Source organism: Xiphophorus couchianus, chromosome 1, assembly GCF_001444195.1.
Source record: "Xiphophorus couchianus chromosome 1, X_couchianus-1.0, whole genome shotgun sequence".
NCBI classification, from domain to species: Eukaryota; Metazoa; Chordata; class Actinopteri; order Cyprinodontiformes; family Poeciliidae; genus Xiphophorus; species Xiphophorus couchianus.
The window spans coordinates 5,331,310-5,352,475 of NC_040228.1; the positions used below are offsets into that span (position 1 = coordinate 5,331,310).

The 21,166-nt window shown below is 41.8% G+C and overlaps 4 protein-coding genes across 6 annotated transcripts; 3 read left to right on the top strand and 1 right to left on the bottom strand.

Annotated features, from left to right (window-relative positions):
* The first annotated feature begins 368 nt into the window (after nucleotides 1-368).
* Nucleotides 369-4,759, top strand: LOC114147023 (zinc finger protein 594). Of its 2 annotated transcripts, none has more exons than XM_028021539.1 (3): nucleotides 369-553; nucleotides 1,192-1,643; nucleotides 1,910-4,759. In XM_028021539.1, the coding sequence occupies exons 2-3, from the start codon at nucleotides 1,368-1,370 to the stop codon at nucleotides 3,347-3,349; spliced, it is 1,716 nt and encodes a 571-aa protein (XP_027877340.1). In that variant the 5' UTR covers nucleotides 369-553; nucleotides 1,192-1,367; the 3' UTR covers nucleotides 3,350-4,759. The 2 variants fall into 2 exon arrangements, with proteins under 2 accessions (XP_027877340.1, XP_027877351.1); XM_028021550.1 differs by having other exon boundaries at nucleotides 1,913-4,759.
* A 768-nt stretch (nucleotides 4,760-5,527) lies between these two features.
* Nucleotides 5,528-8,237, top strand: snrpg (small nuclear ribonucleoprotein polypeptide G). The gene is made up of 4 exons (XM_028021562.1): nucleotides 5,528-5,684; nucleotides 5,870-5,892; nucleotides 7,656-7,780; nucleotides 8,028-8,237. Exons 1-4 carry the CDS (start codon nucleotides 5,653-5,655, stop codon nucleotides 8,076-8,078), a joined length of 231 nt encoding a protein of 76 aa, XP_027877363.1. The 5' UTR covers nucleotides 5,528-5,652; the 3' UTR covers nucleotides 8,079-8,237.
* An 821-nt stretch (nucleotides 8,238-9,058) lies between these two features.
* plpbp (pyridoxal phosphate binding protein) lies at nucleotides 9,059-14,464 on the top strand. 2 transcript variants are annotated; one of them, XM_028016157.1, is made up of 8 exons: nucleotides 9,059-9,211; nucleotides 10,258-10,365; nucleotides 10,437-10,472; nucleotides 10,554-10,629; nucleotides 10,709-10,849; nucleotides 10,925-11,067; nucleotides 12,216-12,314; nucleotides 12,762-14,464. In XM_028016157.1, the coding sequence occupies exons 1-8, from the start codon at nucleotides 9,122-9,124 to the stop codon at nucleotides 12,951-12,953; spliced, it is 885 nt and encodes a 294-aa protein (XP_027871958.1). In that variant the 5' UTR covers nucleotides 9,059-9,121; the 3' UTR covers nucleotides 12,954-14,464. The 2 variants fall into 2 exon arrangements, with proteins under 2 accessions (XP_027871958.1, XP_027871969.1); XM_028016168.1 differs by lacking the exon at nucleotides 12,216-12,314.
* A 509-nt stretch (nucleotides 14,465-14,973) lies between these two features.
* Nucleotides 14,974-20,483, bottom strand: tmed4 (transmembrane p24 trafficking protein 4). Its single transcript, XM_028016181.1, has 5 exons — nucleotides 20,287-20,483; nucleotides 18,869-18,969; nucleotides 18,657-18,782; nucleotides 17,078-17,224; nucleotides 14,974-16,978 (listed from the first exon to the last, which is right to left on the bottom strand). The coding sequence occupies exons 1-5, from the start codon at nucleotides 20,423-20,425 to the stop codon at nucleotides 16,829-16,831; spliced, it is 663 nt and encodes a 220-aa protein (XP_027871982.1). The 5' UTR covers nucleotides 20,426-20,483; the 3' UTR covers nucleotides 14,974-16,828.
* Nucleotides 20,484-21,166: the final 683 nt, after the last annotated feature.

Sequence of the window (21,166 nt, forward strand, 5' to 3'; positions counted from 1 at the left end):
CTGCAGCGATCAAGTACTGCAGAAGGCTGTACCCACAGCCTATGAAGAACTTTTGTATTAATGCCTTACATATGTAAAAAAAAAAAAAAAAAGAAACTTACTCCGAAATGGCTGAGAAATATAACTGCTGCAGAAATAAATAAATGTTTTTGCAAAAACTACGTCAGAAAAAAAGGAACAACTAAAAACAATATTATTATTGAATAAAAATCCCAAAATGATGCTACTTTTCTTTTTTTTTTTTTTAGGAATATGATATTCCTAAAAAAATATATCATATTTATATTTATAAAAATATAAATAGTTTTACCTATTTATATTTATCGGGTGTATTTGTGGGCGGGTCAAAAACTCACTGGGAACTACAAAGCTGTTTTGAATGACACACCGGAAGTGCCCCTGATTACTACAAAAACTTCGTTGAACGAACCATTGCAGTCATGCCAATGCCGTGGTTCTGGACCACGCGGTCAGAACGGACCTGTGCCGCTTCCATGGTGTGACTATAGCCAACTGCCCATACACAAGTCCCTCAGCTTGTGAAAGAGAGCAGGTGAGCCGTTAAAATACGGAACCATGTTCGCGCAGCTTAGCAACGAGCTAACATTAGCACACAGGGAGCTAACTGTGTTTACTTTCACATGGAGCTACTGGCTTTCCCTTTGCAGCTGTCTGCTCGTTTAGGCTTCGACCACATGGAAGATCTCAAACTTTAGCACCTACTGGAAACGTCAGTGAATGAAGGAAACAAGCTAGAAGGGAGTGAGACCTCACTTTCACTATCGTATCTCGACCTCTGCAGCCAAGTTTATTTATTAATAGAACGCAGTTAAATGTGGACGTGATTCCAAATGGTCTCGCGCCATGTTAGACATTCTTGTATTTTCCAAAGCCGCGTTCTGCCATTTGGGAAAAGCGGAAGTCCACACCTAAGCAGACATATCAACGCGGAAATGAGCAGTGTCTCAACTTCGTGGTTTTTTTTTTTTTTTTAATAGAATAAAACTACAACCAAGGGTCACCCTTAAGTGAACAAGCCGGATTATAGTGAGTTAATATTCTTGACAAATAAACGTACAAGAAGATGTGACTGGAAAAATCACTAGCAGTTACTCAGAGTGTGATTATTTTACTTCCTGTTACTGATATTGTAACCCTATCAACGCTACATTTTCCTTTTATTTCTTTCAGAACGAGAAAGCTGGGGCAGACCACAGAAAACCAGACAAAATTACTCCTGAAGATTAAATCAGAAGAAATGTTGCCTGTTCAGCCCCTTCATTCTGATACTTGTACATAAAATCAAATGCGATGTCAACCCCTGCTAACTAGGGTCGAGCTATAATTACTAGAGGTCAAACGGCATCATGAAGACCAAGGAGCACAGCCGACAGGTCAAGGAGAAGGTCGTGGAGAAGTTTAAAGCAGGGTTAGGTTATAAAACAATATCCAAATCTTTGAAGATCTCTCATCGCTCTGTTGTAGCCATCATCCGAACATGGAAAGAGTACGGCACAACTGCGAGCCTCACAGGACGTGGCCGTCCACCTAAACAAAGAATCCAGTCACAGAGGGTACTGTTCGCAGAGGCGTTGAAGAGGCCTGTGGTAATCCTGGAGAAGCTGCCGAGATCCACAGCTCAGGTGAGAGAATCCGCATTAAATACCTCAGTTGGCTACACACTCCACCACCTTGAAAAGACATGAGACGTGGGTGAGGTCTTGCAGTCCAGCAGAATGGTCATATTACAATAGACAATTTGCAATACTACTTTATTGAGGAAGTATGACCATACTGTGTCATACAGAGGGTTTCTCCCAGACTCCCCCCTTTTTTTTTTTTTTTAAAGAAAAATTATTTCCATTTGCTAAATGGAACCAGTGTGACTCTGATGTCCTCTGTCTTGTAGCAGGGCAGAGCGATGGACGGGGTCAGCTGGAACTCCTCCAGGTCACAGGGCTCCTTCAGAACGGACACCCTGTCCAGGCTGGCCAACTTCATCGCACGCACCGACGCCAAGCAGCATGCTGCAAACCATCCCCCCCCCTGCCTTCCTCTGTATGGCTGTCAGGAATGTGGAAAAGGCTTCCCTTATCCCAAAGATGTGCTGCAGCACCAGGAAACGGACGGCGTGCTGCCGAAGCCCCACCGCTGTACGCTGTGTGGCCAGCAGTTCTCCCTCAGGTCGTCCCTACAGCTGCACCGCTGCAACCTGGAGGCTGACGGCTGCAGTGCACCATGCGCCGCTCTGCTGTCACACCCCGGCAGGCTGCAGGAGACGCCGCTGCACCGCCAACCCCACCTGTTAGACAGCAGCCCGTACACCTGTGCCCCCTGTGGGAGGGGCTTCAGCCAGAAGCAGGCACTGCTGCACCACCAGCAGGCCGGCTGCAGCGAGTCTCCGTCCAACGCTGCCGACGCCCGCAGCCTCCCAGATGACTCTCCACCCGTTTCTGAGGGCGACTCCGCCCACTCGGATTTCTCAGACAAGCCGGGGCCCAGCGGAGGCGCCATCAGCGCGTGCCGGATCTGTTCCAGGATTTTCTGCTCAGACACTGCGTTGCGGCGGCATTTTCAGGATAGCCACGCAGAGGAGACGCCCAGCACCAAAGTGACGAGTGAGGAAGAGGAGGAGAGGACTGAAGTGGTGACCCTGAAAGCCAAGAGGAAGCTCCTGAGCTGCCGCTCGTGCGACATGGTCTTCAGGAGCACGTCGCAGCTGTACATGCACCGCAAAGAGAAGCACCGCAGAGAGAAGCTCATCAGGAGGGAGGTCAGGCCCGTCGTCAAGAAGAGCCGGAAGCACGGCACGTATCCGTGCCAAATCTGCAGCAAAGTCTTCAGTCACCATCTGACTTTCAGGGCACACTGCAGGCAGCACAAAGCAGCTGGCTCCGCTTCCATCGCCATCAACGACAACGGCAGCTCCGCTGACTGTGCTGTCCCTGACTTCCAGTCCCTCGCTAACGGCCCGGCAGCCGGACCAAGTCCACTCGGGAAGCCGCGCAGTGTCTCGCCCAGTGTGGATGATTCGGGAGGGGAGTCAGAGCGAGAGGACAGCGAGTTCCCCTGTCCCTCCTGTCCAGAAGTTTTCTCCACCCAGCAGCAACTGAAGGAGCACATAGAGCTGCATCAGGCGTCGGTGAGACAGCGCCAGTGCAGTGTGTGTGCGTGTGAGATGGACGGGTCCAAAGGGCCAGCCTCCAGGAAGCAGAGGCTCTACCACTGCGTTCCCTGCCAGCAGGGCTTCTCCGCTTTGGACTCGTTTCTAGAACACTGCCAGGGGCACCTCCGGGTTCGGGTGGAGGTTGAGGAGCAGCGCCTCTCCCTGCAGCCCACCAAAGCCTGACCGCCAGCTGCAGCTCCCTTATGGGCCAAACGGACAGCAGCGGCTGGACCCAGAGTGTTGGTTCTGCTCCCTGAGTCGGGTTGTGATGCGTTCAGGTGCCGAACATGTCAGCTTGGTGTATGAGAGCTGAAAATGCTAAAATGTGTGAAAGTAACTATTTGACTGAAGGAGCTGATGACTGAATGTTATTCTGTAGCAACATATCAGGGTCTAAAGGAAGCCCATGTAAGCCTTTATCCACAGATTACCTTTCAGGTGTTCTGATCTCTGGATTCTGATTGGTTTAAATGACACCCATCAGTTTAAACAGAGCTGCTGATGACGGGACCAAGCATCGCCACTAAAACGGTTAGGAGCAAATATGAAATGGCAATCAGAAACAGCATTACCACAGATAGTTATCAGCTTGTGAACCACAGCAGCTTTTCACTGATGGGTTTAAATCTCTACACACTACAGTTAACATTAGCTAAGTGGATTTTTGTTCTTTAGTCAAATATCCAGTTTGCCTTAGAAAGTGAATAAATGCATTAATCAGATCATCCTTTCCCCCTAATTGAATCACAACAGAAGGATCCTACTGGATCTTTATATGTGTTTGTGGATTCTAGTCTGGCTTCTTTTTTTTTTTTTTCCAGCACATTTTTGAAGGACTTTTGTTAAATGCTCTGCAGCAATGTGTGCTATTATGCTGATGAAGCATACTTTATACTTCTGAAGACACAATAGTTCTCAACACCACTGGATTTGAATTGTTGCATTTTTTAAAAATTGTCTCTAAAGTTGGTTTAAATGCAGCTGCTGATGCAGAAAATGGTTGTAGGTCCTGTGCCAAGTATTCCCTCTTTCCCCCTTCAAATGTGTCTCTACACTCCCCCCGCCAGTAGAATAAACTGGTACAAGATACTTCAACTTGAACATTTCTGACAATAAATCAATAATTCTGACAAAGGTTTTGGTTCAGCTGAACTGTCCCAAGCATCTTTCATGGAAATACTTGTTCTCTGTAGTTCAAATTCAGTTTGAAACAGTTGGCTTGAATGTCTCACCTATGCAAACGTGGATTAACAGCAGTTGAGAAGCAACTGGCATTTTTTTTCTTTTTGTTTAGATACTGTCTTTAAGGTGCTACTGTGAAAATTATATAAATAATTATTTTATAACTTTTTTTTTCAATGAATTGGTTCATACTGCTTTATAGATGACAGAATAAAACAACTATACATCTGAAATATTAGGGTTTTTTTCTCATTGTGAGACTGGTGTTAAGGTTTGATGGTGGATTATTCTGCCTTAACATGACTGGCCTCTTGTATGTACCCAATGAATTTATTTACATCATATAAAGACCTTGACTTTTTTTAAAAAATTTTTATAATGCCCTAAATAAAGTAGTTTATTGCAGTACTATGTCAGCCTGAGAATTATTTTTTGGGAGGGGGGAAGCATTTTAGTGCATTTGTTCATTGGAAAAATCCTATATTGGAATTTTTTTAACAAAGCCATATATGGCATATATATTGGTTCTTAATTAAGATGTAACATATTTTTGGAATTTATGCTTTTTAACTTCAGAGTTTCTGAAAACCTCCATCTTCTGTTTAATCTGGGATGGTGTCATGGTGACAGCAGCTTATTAGAGAAGCCAAGACTTCCCTCTTCCCAGCCACGTGGCCCAGCTCTACTGGGTGAGCAGCAGGGCTATAAGCTATTCAAGCACAATAAGGTTGTATGCATAATCAATTCTGGAAGTTCTTTCAGTTTATTGACCTGCGCTGCCCTTAAGCAGCTCACTACCTGCTCATCATTTTCTGTCTGAATTGTTTTGAGATTCTATTGAACTAGACTGTGAATAATTGTATTTAAAAATATTTAGTCTGACTGGATAGGTTTCTTATAAAATATCTTGACCTGACATATAGCATGGTCTGATTTATCTCTAAAAATATCTGGAAGTATATGTAATTAAACTGATAAGACATTTGGATTTTTTTTATTCTGAAAGACTAATGCATTGTACTTCTATATAAGACTTTTGAATTGGTTTAAAACCATCACATTTCAACATTAAACGTGTTTTCAGTGATTCTACAAAACCTGCTTCGCTATTAGTTATTCAAGACTCTGCCTCCTCCCGGCCTCTTGGGGGCGGTGTGTGGTTGTTGGAACGTTGACGCCGGTCGCTGATAGGCCCTTATCACAATTACGTCAGACAACTTCCGTTCTGACCCTATGCACGCTTTCCTTCCGCGGCTTTGTCAAACGAAGAGCTAGCATACAGGCTTTCTGCAACTAAACACAAAATGAGCAAAGCACACCCACCAGAGCTGAAAAAGTAAGTCAACTTGGGTTTAATGCAAAGCGGGAAGGGTAATCTGACTGTGTTTGTTCTTGGTAGAAATTAAAGCAGCGTATTATCTCAGCTGTATTGTTTTCAGTGGCAGGATGCTAACATTAGCAGTGTTGTTGGAACTGTCCTGAATATAACTTTCATTTACAGAAAATGTCTTTCTATTTTAGGTTTATGGACAAGAAGCTTTCCTGTGAGTATGGCTCAATTTTCATTCACAGACACTGCACTTTTGTGTTAAAGTGTTAGCTTGCAGCATGCCAAAGGCAGATGTGGCTAGTAACTAGCTACATTTACTCGATCAACTTTTTGAGCAATGAAATACTTGTAGGAGTGGTTTTACTCCACCTTCTTTGGGTAATGTTATCGTGAAGTAAGGGTTGAGCACTGTTTCCGTCTAATTTTCCATCCTCTAATTATTTCACTGAATGACAGGCAGCCATGATTAAAGCAAAAGGAAACCCCCACACACCTCCAGTTTATGTTAAGACTTCTAGTTTGTTCGACAAGTTCATAGTTCTGATATTTTTATGTACCGATCCTGTGTGCCAGTAATAGTCGCTGTCATTAAGTATTTTACTCTCTTCTAACATGATTATTTTTATTACCTAATGGTTTCCACAGCTTTATGGAGAAAATCTTATTTGGAGTCGTATTTCTTCTGCCTAAATATTGTTTTTTGTCATTTTCGTAGCTTATTTCTTCATTGTGTTTTGAAGTACCACAATAGCTTTATATGTTTCACTTCGGTTACAAAATTTCTATAAATAAAATTGTTTTGATCAATTTAGAACTTGATTGGCCTTTTAAACACACAGTTTCTTTAACTTGTTTACTTCTTTATGCTACTACTACTCCAAACAATAGCGCCAGAGGCTTTTAATACTATTATTTTGGGCTTTTGTTCCTACTACATGGTTGGTGAGCAGCTTCACAAACAGGTGGATTTTGGTCTTGTTTTTGATCGTTGTTGCAGTTACATGCCTTATCATTCGACTGTTCCTTCCATCCTCCTGTTTTGTCCATATAAATTCCTGCCATGCGCTGTTGAATTTGTACTTTAAAATGGGCTCAATTTGAGATGAAGAACGGGGAGGAAAGCTGTTGGATTTTTTTCCCCACATCGTCAGACTTCAGTGTTTCAGCACTTTCAGACTAGTATTGTAAATAAGAAGTTGTTCGAATGTTTTGCCTAGTGAACTAAAAGTTCGACTGATTAAGAAATTCCAGATTGTAAAAAATAGCAAACACCGACATCAACCTTTTTTATATTTTCTTAGTAACGGCCTTTAAAGCCTTTCGAATATTTGTTCCAACAATTTCAGTTTAATTGTAGATTAAATTAATTCCTTGTTTGATAAATCTTAGTATTTTATGTTTTTGAACTAGAGATAACCACATCTGCTGCTTTAGAAGCTGTGAAATGACCCTTTATTTCATTTCTTTTTTTCACTAAATGTTTATCGTCTCCTTTATGTTCTAACTTCAACATAATTTTTGTGAATTTGATCTAAAGAAATAAAAACGTTATCTGGAGCCGACTGCTTGTAGCAAAGCATTTCACGTTGGCAAAAAGGCAACATATTCACATGAGCAAACACCTTTTCTATTGCGGAAAAAAAAAACAAAAAAAAACTTCAGATATTTTCAGGTAGTCATATTGTTTGATGGATCATTAAATCTCACTTTAACCTTACAAGAACATGACTGGTAATTTTATCTATCAATCTTTTAGAAACACTGACTTATGCAAACGTTTGTGCTCATCAGGTTGTAATTTCTTTCTCTCTTTTTTTATACCAAAATTATTTAAAATAATTAGACCTCTTAATGCCCTCAATAAGAAATCTGACAGTCCAAAGGAAACTGATCTGGAATAAATGTAGCTTATCGTTTTGTTTCTGGCGTCTGATGTGGTTTAAAAATCATCTGAGAGGTTCTGGGTTTGTGTTGCAGTGAAGCTGAACGGAGGGAGGCATGTGCAGGGCATCCTACGAGGGTTCGACCCCTTCATGAACCTGGTGATGGACGACTGCCTGGAGATGGGTCCAGGTGGACAACAGAACACCATCGGCATGGTGGTCAGTACCTGGTAGCTCAGGAACCCGCTTCAGCTTTTAATGTTTGTTAGCCGAGAAACGGCGAGTTAATCTGATAACCGACACGGAGAGAAACCACCCAGATTTCCCTCACTGTTCTCTGGGATTCTTATGTCACTTATTAATGTTTAAAACTACTGATTATATTCAATTAAGATATAGAATTATATTTAAAAGAATGCAGTGTTTGATGTTTTGTATTTTCATAAGGGTTTTTTCTCTGCTGCAGGTTATCAGAGGAAACAGCATCATCATGTTGGAGGCTTTAGAGAGAGTATGAGAAGAGAGGAGGATGGTGGAAAGAATGAGCTGCAGTTTTATCTTTTGTGATTAATTTTTTTTAAAGTTTTTGTTCTACAGACTCAGCAGTTGTGTGATGGCAAATTTCTCTTCATTTTGGTGTTTTGTGATTTAATGGGAATAAATTACATTTTCCTTATTTGTTTTTGTGCCTGTCCTTTTTATTATAAGGGAATTTATTGTTTTATAATAGCCACTTAGCTAAAATTACTGTAAAGTAAATATTAGCTGGGTGTGTCACTATATGATTTCTGGGTTTAACAAATTTTTTTCCAGATGGAAGTTTTCTCAAAAGTAGCGGTTTCTTTAAGCTGCCCTTGAATGAAAATCCTCCAGACAAGAAGTACTCATCAAAATTCTTGAACTGCAGTTACTTCCTACTTCTACAAGCTGCAAAACAGCATGTGGATAGCTAAGCTACAACATCTGAAAGTTGGAATGATACGATATCCAAAATTGTTGTAAGGTATTTGATAAATATGAGTCTGGCTTGTTCAGTTTAGTCAGAAAAGGCAATGTTTGTAGAATCAATATGGTAGCATGATTTATGTTAGAAAAATTACATCTAAACAAACCATAATGCACAGTGGCATATAAAGAGAAAATCAAAAACTTATAGACACAAACGCCCCATTTCAGTGGTTAAGTAATTTAAGGGACTTGAGTTAAAGGAGACGAATGATACAGATACACAATAAATGTAATTTATAGTAACTACATTTTTACTTTAGTTACTTAAACAAACCTGCTCTCATCAGTGCAACAAAAGGGTTTCACGGGTATATATATTGAAAAAAGCAATATATATAATGAGCTCCAATACATCACAAAAACGTTTGACAAAAAATACGTTTCAGTAAAAAATATACTGAATGTACTTCTCAAAAGTGAAACTCTAAGAGTTGACCAACAGAGGGCGCTGTCTGCTCGTCCGTCCTGCAGTTAGACTTTTACTTTGAAAGCGTATTGACGTCAAAGACGTTGCGTCTCCTTCACGCAGCGTTTCGTAGCCGTTTTGACGGAATGTGGAAAGTAGCAATGTCGGAGGAGGTTGGGAAGGCGGTCCAGTCGGTGCTGGAGCGGGTGAAGCAGGCGGCGGCGCGGCGGCCCAAGGTAACAGCTGCCCCGGGAGAGCCTCTCTGATGCTCCGCTGTGTGGAGGCGGGAAAGCAGCAAAGCGGTGGAGAGAGCTGAGGTTATGCAAGGCTGCCAAACATCTCAACCTTTGGATGGAAGGCACTCGAGCCTGTAGCAGCACTTTCATAACACGATTCGTGATTTAAAGCGACAGCATGTTAATGCGAGGATCCGTTCATTCTGTGGATTCACGTTCATCTGTTGGCATCATTTTGTGGATTAAGCTGAGCCAATCAGAGTAGCGTGTTTTTTTTTTTTTATCACAGCATTTCTAATTGTTTGTGTCAGATCATAGAGACCTTCTTGTTATTTTTTCATTTCATCTCTGTCGATAATTTTCATTTGGCCTAATTAAGCTGTTTCAGATGTTTCTCGAGGCATCGGGGTATAAAAAGCCTCCTAAACTCTTGAGATGGACCAGTGTTGTATCAGACATATTGACAACCAAAGTCATTTGGAACTAACAGCTTGTCCACCAGAAAAAGAAAAAAATCTATTAATATTCCAACACAAGATGTGATTCTCAAAGTTATTTGAATGAAGGTAATGTCCGTCAGAGTTGGTCATAATGCAGCACAATGTCCCGGTTTGGTCCCGATGTTGGTTCCTCACAGCATCTCAACCAGTACAGAGTAGCTCATACTTGTGGACTAAACGGGACGTGGTGTTTTTCAAGCTTTTTAGCAAATATAAATCTGAGAAGTGTGGTACGCATTTCTATTCAGTCATTGCAGTTCCAGGGACATCACACATATTCTTGTGGTGGTCAGAGGCCCAGTGTATGTACGCATCGACCGATCTTGTCCCTTAGATGGGTTCTGGCAAAGGGCAAGCAGAGATTTTTGATGGTTTTCTTCCAGCAGTACATTTCCTTTTGCCACTCTTCCATGATAATAACAAACAATGCGACAGAATCTGAAAGAGTTGTATGGTGTGAATGGTTTTTGGAGGCACTGTAACAACATGCACCAACCTCGGAGCTCATCCACCGATTCAGATGACGGATAGTTTGTCCTTCCTCAGACGCTCCCGGCTGTGCCGCCGCGCCTTGTAGCTGTCAGCAAGACCAAACCCCCAGAGATGATTGTGGAGGCCTACAGGCAAGGACAGCGCAACTTCGGAGAGAACTATGTGAGTATGGAACGCTGCAATTCATCAAGGAATTGATAGAGAGACTGACCTCCATACGTCTCTCCTTCCAGGTTAATGAGCTCGTGGACAAAGCGTCAGATCCACTGGTAGGTTCACATGTTCCAGAGGATGGAGTGCAGAGTTCGACCTTTTAGCTTTTACAAATGTCCTTCTTCCACCTTATCTAGATTTTAGAGTCATGCCCAGAAATCAAGTGGCATTTCATCGGCCACCTACAGAAGAACAACGTCAACAAGTTGCTGGGTGAGTGGCGTCGGCTCTGCTAGTCTTTCCTCCATTAGCTTCCTGTTTGCAAACCGTCACGAGTCGTCGTGTCCTCCAGGCGTCCCTAACCTTTTCCTCGTGGAGACCATCGACTCCGCGAAGCTGGCCGACAAGGTCAACAGCTCGTGGCAGCGTCTCCGAGGAGCAGGCAGCCAGAGGCTAAAGGTCATGGTGCAGGTCAACACCAGTGGCGAGCAGAGTGAGTGTCGCTGACCACAGAAGTGAAGCTCCTGATTGCGTTTGCTGATGCAGGGCTCTACATATTTGGTTTCAGACAAACACGGCCTGCCGCCGGAGGACACGGTCAACACGGTTAAACACATTGTGTCGCAGTGCTCCGCCCTGCATTTCTCAGGACTCATGACCATTGGTCGCTACGGCTACGACCTCACACTGGGGCCCAACCCTGACTTTCAGGTACAAACCTTCAGATGAAAGTCAGTTCATTTCTAGGAATGAAGGACTTTTTCACATGTTAATACAACTGAGGGAGCTCAGAGTACGCCAGGATATTATTTTATGAGTCTTGGCGAGACACTTTACTCCACTTCTGTAGGTTTTCAGATGATGTTTTTAGAGTCTGCCCATCAGTTAATCAGTCAACCAATAAACTGGACTTTGGTCACGGGGGTAACAGGTCCTGGAGGGGAAACCACACACCCCGTTCCCAACAACACTCCCCAGCTCATTCTGGAGGCTCCAAAGTTATTTTGGGTTACAGCTTATTTGGGTTTACCCCCAGCCTCGCTCCTCTAGACTAGAGGCAGCAGCCATTAGCACACACTTGGTGGAACTGCACGTTTGTTAAGCTCATCATATGAACTGCCTCTTAGACTAACACTCCTAAGGACGGTTGTAAACGGCATAATGAGAAGCATTGTTGTGACAATGAGCTGAAGTGGAATGTTGGAAAGGGTAGGAGCTTCCTAAAGAGACAGATGTCAATTTTATGGTGTCATAATTGGCTGTGATGAAAATCCATATTTCTTTGAAGTTATTTCAAATATATATTGCATTTTCATAATAACTCAAGGTAACAGAGTTACTTTATTGTGCTATACAATGGTACCGTGTGCTTAGAAAATGCATAATACCGCCCTTTAAATGCTCCAGGTCATCAAACAAATTTTGGTAAATACCAAAAAGTAGTTTTCAACTCATGGATGATTTATTGATTCTTTCTTGGAGTAGTTTAGATGGGCACTGCTGAGAAGCTTCACAGGTGTTCCATGTGTTTTTTCATCTGAGCGCACAGTAACAGCTCCCACCGAGTCCTAATGTTGACGAAGGCCCTACTTCACGCAGTCAGGTTTTGTTGAAGTGATTTGTTTTTTTCTTCTGGCTAGGCAATAAAAACATTTTTTAAAAAAGCCCCAAAAAGTGACTAATCACAGTTAGTTGTAAATGGAAAAAGAGGGGAGTTGAAATTAAAAGAAAAAAAACAACACCGTACATACAGATAGAAAGTCCTGTTGCCCTGAAGCATTTTGTGCTGTTTATATTTATATTAAGTTAGGACTTCATGTTTACGTACATTAAAGGTTGAGGTCTAAATCGTCCTGTAGATGCTGTTGAGTCGGCGGCAGGAGGTGTGTGAGGGCTTGAAGCTGCCCATGGAGGAGGTGGAGCTCAGCATGGGCATGTCCACTGATTTTGAACATGCGGTAAGTTATTTGCGCTTGTTGTCGTGACAAAGCAGTGCGAGCACTGGTTATAGAAAATGTGAGAGGAGGAGAGGGAACAGAACTGCCGCGCAAGCAGTCTTCATCCACTTCAAAATAAGAGCATCAATGTAGACGTAACTATTTTAAGAAGGCTTAACAGCTGATAAACAAGATGTTTTATGCAAGTGAACGTTTATAGCTCAGCTTAAGGGAAGCTAAGTACGCCGCACATTTTCAAAGTTAGCTGAACCGCTGAAAGGAAAACGTAGCTATGCCGTTAGCGCATTAGTGGAAGCGTGCCCACCACTGGAGCATGCTAGTTCCATTTTTACTTTTACCTTCCATTTTACACCGTTTTGGAATTTCAATGTTACTTTCTGAACAGCACTTCCAATTGACATTTCTTTCCTCTTTGGTCTGACTTGTACTCTCTCCTGCGGATTCAAGATCGAAGTGGGCGCCACCAACGTGCGAGTCGGCAGCATCATCTTCGGCAACAGGGAGTACCCCAACAGCGCGCTAAACACTCCAAATCCCAGTCCCCTTCCCAGTCCGGCTCCCAGCCCCGAGAAAACAGCCAAGACGGTGTCAGAAGAAGCTGCTAAGAAGATGCACCATCTCACCGTATCAGAACACTAAAATGAGATTATTGAAATACCTCCAGGACAATGAGGGGGTGGCAGCGGGGGGGACTAACATACATTTGGAGTTAGGACTGCAGCCTTCTTACAGTGTTATATTAAAAAAAAGTAGTCACAAATTAATAAACTTTCTTTCCCCTTTTAGATTTTTCTAACCATTAAATTGACATTCAGTTAAGAACTAAATGAGATAAGATGTCTTTTCCATCTCTACCAGTTGTGTCTAACAGCTGTTGCTCTCACTTCCAACGTGTGGAAAAACAGTGACCACCAGTGGATTCAAGCCAATGAAAAACAGGAACTCGGATGTAGTAAGACTGTTGGCTTAGGTGTTAGCAGTCAGTATCTACCATGAAGTTGACAGCAGTGCTGTAACAATAAGTAGGCTCAAATTTTCCACAACTCTCAAATCAGAGATTTTTTCAGCTGTTTGATTAAATTGCTGCTTAAACATTTTTTTTTGCACCTCATATTTAATGAGACCATCGCACAATTGGGTCACTATTTATACCGATGTGTAGCATGAACATCCATAATGGAGCTGTAACATATGCACCAGGAGTTGTTGTGGCTCTTTAAAAAGCATATTATTCATTCCAGGATAAGGCCTGTGGTCTTTTCTTTCTAAATCTTACACTTTCATTGTCCAAGCTATCAAACATGATTCGTTTTTGCTTGTTTTACTGACAAAAAGTAACTGTTGCACAATTGTGACTCTTCATGGTTGTTATTCTTGAGAATTTCTCTTGGACTCCCCGAATGGCATGATTATTAGATCTACCACTGGTAGGATACTGACTGCTCACAGCTAGTCCACAAAACCTCACATCTAGTACAGTTGTTTGTTTTTAGTCAAATATCTAACTGGTGTAAACACACTTCACACATATGGAAGCCTTTTAGTTTCCATTACTTTGATACAGTTTATTGAAAAGACACTAGCTTCATGAAATCAGTTTCCCTTGTTCTCTTGTTAATTGTTGAGTTGGTTCATTGTTTTCTATTTTTCCAACTGAACAATGCGAGGTCAAACGTTCCACTCGCTCCAATGAACCACTTTCCTTGTAAAACAAAGATTTGATTTAATAAATTGTTTATCCCTTTATAACAATTGCCGTGCATTTGATATGGTTTCGTATGATGTGCCAAACGTCTCAGATTTTATTCTTGATATTGACAAATCCGAGGGGAGGTTTTGTTTCCGTTCTGTGTGTGTGTGTGCTTTTGTCTGTACAGTGGTGTGTTATTCCAGATGAGAGAAAGTGAATCTATGCAAATGTTTGGTTTTCAAAGCTGCCAGCTGTGACGTCCAGCGGTTTCCTCTGAGGAACGCAGTGTTTTCCTGTTCTCATATAAAAGTGTCAGTGGAATAAAAAAATAATAACTCTAAGATAGGAGGTAAACTTGTGATTAGACGTGTCCTTACTGCCAATAAGGCATTTCGGCATCGATTGGTTTGGTTTTTCAGGAGAGGCCAAAGCCAAGCAATAAATTTTACTGTTGAAAATATCGGTTAATTGCTGTGTATTTATTCCTTTGGGGGGGGGGGGGGGGGGGGGGGGGTAGTGGCATATTAAGCAGAAGACGTGGACATCTTTTGGACAAAGTTTCTTTATTAAGCTTTTCAAAATGAAATCCAGATCAAATTTAAATTAAGCATATTGAAAAACAATTTTTAGCACTGACGTCTTCTTTTATGAGTTACCATACGATATTTGACAGCCTGCCCTGGACTGACAAATCGGCTCCCAAAATGGCAAACCTGACGTTTTGTAACTGCTAAATAAATAAAATCTGAGGAAACAGCAGTCTGTCAGCCAGCCTGTAGAAAACAGTCTGTGAGCTAAAACCTCAAACAACCTGGAGGAAAAACCTTCAGATTTCACATTTATAAGACTTTAATGCAGCTGTAAGCATAAAGTACCAGCAAAACCAAATGTTTCCATTTTTTCCCCACCATACTTCCATGAGCTGAAACTGACTAACTGAAGCAGCGATTTGGCTTTTTTTCTTTTTTTATGGTGTTAAAAGGGTAAGAAAATGTATGTATGTATACATATATAATATCATAAATAATGTCAATAATATCCCTACCCTACTTGGTGGGATTTTTTAAAAATTATTTCCTGGAAAGAAAATTTTGACCCCACTTTGCATCAGCCACTGGAATGATGAAAATACAGCAGAGAAACCTGGACTGGTGGGTCAAACATTCAATCTATAGCAGAAAACCCCCCACTGATGGTGACTGAACAGTTTAAGCTCAAAATACTCTAAATTTAGTAAAAAAAAGAAAAAGCCAAACTGCACAACCACCAAAAAACATTCAACACCTGAACCAACAATCACAAACTCGTGTGTTGTGGAATGAGTGAAACACATCGGCTAAAACGTTTACAATTACTTTATGAAATTTTTTTTAAATCTAATTTTAATCAAGAAATAGAAAGTGTTATAAAAAACTTTTACCTAGATCACTATATTAAATACTTCCTGCCTCTAAATGTGTCGACAAGCTGATAAATGTTCACATCATGCGTGAGATCCAGGATAAAGAAATTCCAAAAGAGAGAAAGAAGGGCTTGCTCTAACGTTCTAAAATTCAAGTACACTTATATGGTCTAGTCCAATCACTGGAGAATTCTGTCCCTTTAATCAGTTACTGCACATCCTGGTGTATGGCTTCATCTGACAATTCTTTTGAAAAGCACCTAAAGTCTGAGATGGACATGCAGCCTTTATGGCCTCTGCAGAGACACGAAGGACGTGTTGCCGACATTCCAGGATGAAACACCCCGGGAAACCTCCAGATGGTCCTAATCAAAACCTGAACAGCTAAAAGCTGTTTTTGGACGGATTATTTGAGCTTTTGGTCACAATGTTGTGACTGATTGGTGTTTAAATTCAAGCAAAATTGAGAGGAATCAAAATGCATTTTGACGTACGTAATGACAGGCTGCAGCTAAAGTCAATATTCTTGTAGGTAGGACTTTAATTGGTTACAGCATGTTTTTGTTAGTTTTAAACCAATTTAATCATTTTACCTTTTTTGTTTACAGTTTAAAAAAAACTCAATTTCCCTATGGGACTAATAAAGTTTAACCTAACCTAACCTAGCTCCTTTCACCCAATAACCACTGTGACCTGTACGGACAATACCTTCAGACAGCCTCCATGACGCCAAGCCAGATGGAAAAGGTTCCATACGTCTTATATTGGACACAGATCCATGAACACAGCTACAGACCACGCCCCTTTGGTTCCACAATCTCAGCTCTGTGTTCTGAAAGCTCACATGACCCCCGATGTCAGCAGGATGTTTAAGGTGGACTGATTACCTCAAACGGGCTTTAGAAAAGTTCCATGTCAGGAAACCAAATTCAACAGGTCAAGCTCTGACGTCTCCTATCTTAAAGAAATATTGAGGACAGAGATGAAAATGTCCTGAAATTGCAAACCAACTGTTCATGTATCAGGATAATATTTGGACACGTTGGAAATCAGGTTGAACACAACTGAAGGCTGTTACGAAACAGCAACAAAACAAACTAAACAACCAAACTTGTTAAGTTATTTTCATGCAACAGTTTTAACATTCTACGCCTTTCACAGAAATCCTTTAGTGTAAAAACCCACAAAAAGAACAACAAAAAAATGTCCAGTGTGGTCCAAATATTTTTTTAGAAAAAACCTAAACATGAGTAGAAATGTAGCTGGAATGCGGCGCTTCTGCAGAAAACCGAAAACGCTAAGAAGTAAAACCTAAAAGCTTCCCAGGACTGGCGTGTGGGTCAACTGGTACCAGATACGGCTGCCGACCGGGTTCTGCTCCTCCTTTTAGTCCACCGTGTTTCTCTCGTCTCCCGGAACGCGCTAAACCAGTTTTTTGGCTTCAAAGAAGCTTTTCAGGTGCCTCATCTGCCAGATCCCGGTGACGATGAGGATGAAGGTCTGAGCGATGGACCACCAGAGGACGCGCTGGTTGGTGCTCTCGCTCGTCATGCGGAACCTCTCCTCCCGGTACTGCCAGGCACAAACCAGCGCAGTGAGCTCAAGGCTTAAGCAGCTCTGGTAAACATCTCAAAACATTTTTCTTGTTTTGTTTTGTTTTTCTGAACTGACCCGTTGGTAGCTCTGCTCCTTCTGGATCTGCTCCACCTGGTCCAGCAGCTGTCGCACTCGCAGCTGCAGCTCGGTCAGCTTGTCTTTCGCTGCGATCTCAGGGTAGTTGTTGGTGTGTTCTCCGACCTGGATCTCCAAATGGACTCTCTGCAACATTACAGAGGAGTTACTGGCTGGTGTAAGGAGGCTGAGAAAAAAGCAATTTATGATGGAAAAAAAAAAAAATGTGACGAACACAAAGCAGTAAGCAGTAAGGCTGAAAGGGAAGGAAACTTCTAACTGAATGCAAACTAATTTAAAAAAATAAAAAATTTAAAAATGTGCGCCGCTAAATAACAGGTAAGCCTTAGTCATAGACATTAACTTGCGCTAAACCAACACAATATTTAGCAGAAACTAATGCTAAAGCACTAGCAATAGCTAATCCTAACATTATACTTTCGACATTATGATATTGCATTTATGTTCATTTCTTGTTTATTTTCTTCCTGTACGTTTCTTGATTGAAATAAAGTTTCATTGGGGGAGGGTGGATGCGAGGAGAGAAAACGGAACTGCTGCGTCAACCGTCCCTTCAAAGTAAAAGCATGAACACGGACGTCTAACTACTTAAAATAATTCCTAGCAGTCGCGACTTCAGCACGGATATCAAACTGAAAGTTTACAAAACAGCCATGTAAATAAGCGCTTCAGCATTTATCCATACACATTTATTTAAGGGAAGCCAAAAAGCGCTAATGTTTTCAAAGTCAGCAAAAGCGTTACACAAAGTCTTAGCTCCGCTATTAGCACGTTAGCAGAAGTGTGCCCACCACTGAAATTCATGATGGCAACGAGCCATTTATCGGACACAGCAAACATCTGGTCGGACGAGACCAAAACGGAATTGTTTGGTACACATATAAAAAAAAACACAACACTTCACCCTTAACACACCATGAAATACAATGGTGGCAGCATCATACTGTGGAGATGCATTCTTCAGCAAGGGCAGGTCTGTCCTCCCATCATCAGAGTTGATGGATGGAGATAAATGCAACCCAATTCTGAAGGGAAACCTCCATGTATTCCCTGAACGTAAACCCAGAGCTACAACAGAAATGTTTATCAAAGCTCAATAAAACGGTCTATTGAAAATTTGGAACAGGACTTGAAAATTTCTCATCACAGGTGTTCTGCATTAAATGTGTCTGAGAGTAAGCAGTTTTAAAGAAAAAAATACCTGCGCAATAAATGACATACATCCTCCAAAAGACTTCTAAAAAGTACTGACTTACTGGTTCAACTTCTGGTTTTATTCATAAAAACATAGAAAATCATTATTGTTCTTCCAGGATGCTTTTATGCACTACTTTGTGTATGAGATCCCAATACAATACATTAACGTTTAGGGCTGCAAAGTGAAAAATGTCCAGGGGTGTGAATGCTTTTGCAAGTCGCTAACGAAACACAGCAGAAGGTTAACAGCTTTAAGCTAAAGAAAAAATAAAAATGTCAAAACATCCACATGGAAGCCGTTTCTTTAACTAAATATCAGTCAATAAACCGTCAAGGTGTCCGTCTGAGGCGACGTTCCTACCAGCTTCCCTCCAGCGAACAGAGCCATCTTGGTGGAGTTGGAGTGCAGGCAGATCTGATGCTCTCCAGGCGTGTGGGAGGTGAACGTGAAGCGGCCCTCGGAGCCGTACTGACGGGACAGGATGATCTGGAACACACCGAGACCAGGAGCTTTAGGTTGCCGTGGTGAGCGACACGCTGGGTGTCGTGGCGACACCTCTGCTCTGAGCTCACCTTCGTGTCTGGATCCTTGATCTCGACGTGCATCCCGAGGCCAGGAGTGGAGGGGAGGAAGGAACCGGTCTGTTTGTCCCAAAGCTGGGTCCGGTATTTTCCTGCCAGATACAGAACATCCCACAGCTCTTAAAGGGACAGTAGCGTGAATTTGTTACTTGGATTAAATAGTAGACTTTTTTTAAACAAGAAGATGAGGAGTTGGGATGTGTTAGCCAATGCTGTTAACAGGCAAAGAAAAAAAGGATCTAAGTACTGTCTGGCTAACTTACGATTTCACAATAGAAGAAATTTCCATTAGATTTTTTTCATGCTTGTTTTTTATGAGTATAAACTCTCAAACTTTTTTCCATTAATTTTCAATGCTGAAGGGATGCAAAAAAATTAGCTGCATGCATTTAATTTTGCTCTGTGGATTAAAAATCAAGTCAGAATTTTTTCCACGTGAAAATATTTGTGACGACTTTGACTAAAGGTAAGCGATAGCGGCGTCTTATTTTTTTTGCTGCTTTCTGTTACTTTTTACTGTGAAACACTTTGTGACTGCACTCTGACAGACGTGCTACATACACAGTCATTTATTTCCGATTGGAAGGCCTCCGTGCCATCGCCTTAATCTTTAGCGCCTTCAACGGATTCTCTTTAAATTTAAAGTAGGTGAGGCTCGAAACCATTTCAAGCCTTTTTATTATATGTGCTGCTGATCAGACAACAAGCATCGACAGAAAAGTGTATGTCAGCTAAGATGGATGACTGCTTAAAACCCCACTTCAATCTAGAGGATTCCTCTGACCACTCTGACCTCTGGTTATGGATTCTGCTCTCTGGGTGGTTAAAGTGTCACCAGCTCTGTTCTGGATGATTGGATTAATAATCATCCTGACAGTAACGGTGTGACAGTGACTTCCTGCTGCTCCCTTCAGGTCACACTACAGTGAAACCCCCACAACTGGCCTTCTGTCGCTGCTCTTCAGCAGATTTCATCTCCTTCTCTTTAATGAGAAGACTTTTAATCAGATCCTGAACAGCGAGTAAAGTGGAATATACAGCTGAACACCCAATAGTTTACTTTGACAGAAAAAAAAGGACCTCACGTTTCGTTTCTCCCTGTCTGAAGTTAAATCAGACCAAAACTTATTTTGTGAGAGAGGGGGGGGGGGGGGAAAGAGTGAGTGTTTCTTCTTATTCGGTGTATGTAAACTTCTGGTTTCAACTGTATATTGGATGAAACTTGTGTGTGGTGCAGTTAGCTGCTACATTAGAGAGCGATGCAAATGTCATGGACAGCGGAAATGTCATCGTTTCATCAGAATCACTGTAATCAGCCCAGCCGGCTTTGTCCGACGCTGCACCTTCGTTACAACGAGCAGCTGTTAGCGCCGCCTGCTAGCTGGCCTCCGGCTCAGCTGCTAGCTTACCGATGACCATGGTCTCGTCGGGAATTTCCTCAATGAAGCATTTTTTCTCTGTCTCTCCGATGTGGAAGTACAGCCCACAGCTGGGGTAAATCCAGGCTAGCAGGATAGTAACAGCAGCGGCTGGCACGGAGCGCATCATGTCACCTCCTTCGCTTTAGCATACATCAGCAGCTTCCCCTGCGGAACAAGGAAGGGGATTTCCTGCTAGCCGGAGAACTGTCTGCCCTGGGTTTGAACTGACAGGCACAATGTTTTCGTCTAACAAAGCAAAAGCCCCCTTGTTTTTTTTTTACGGAAGAGGATTTGGACCACTGAAAAAAAAAAAAGAATTCTGGGGGGGGGGTTAGGTTTGTTTTCACCTAAAAATGATTTGAAATGATTTTTTTGTGTGACATGTTCATATTCATTTAGAGATCAAAGATCTATCTGACAAGAGCATCTTGGCCAAGACAGGCAGCGGCAACAATGGAAACAGTTTTAAAACATTTGATTTGCCAGAATAAAGACACTTCAACCATAATCTCAGAAATTCAATCCATCAACAATAAAAGCAGCATAAAAGTTTAAAAATAAACTGAGCAGAATCCCTTGCAATCCAATGTTTCAAGGAGAGATTCAAAGGTAATACACTCCAGAAGATTTCATGAGTTTTGTCGTTTATTCGATGAATACTTTAATGGCAATTTACTAAACATATCGGTTAATTTTTCTTTTTTGTATTTGAGTTCCAAGTTTGAAAACAAAAAGTTTCACCCATTCGAATAATCCAAAAGGTCGAAGGTCATGCAAAACACAGGTCCGTGTCTTATTAATGTGACCTGTCTATGTTGATCCCAGGAGCAATGATTTCATAAAGTGAATCATGCAATCAGGTTACCAG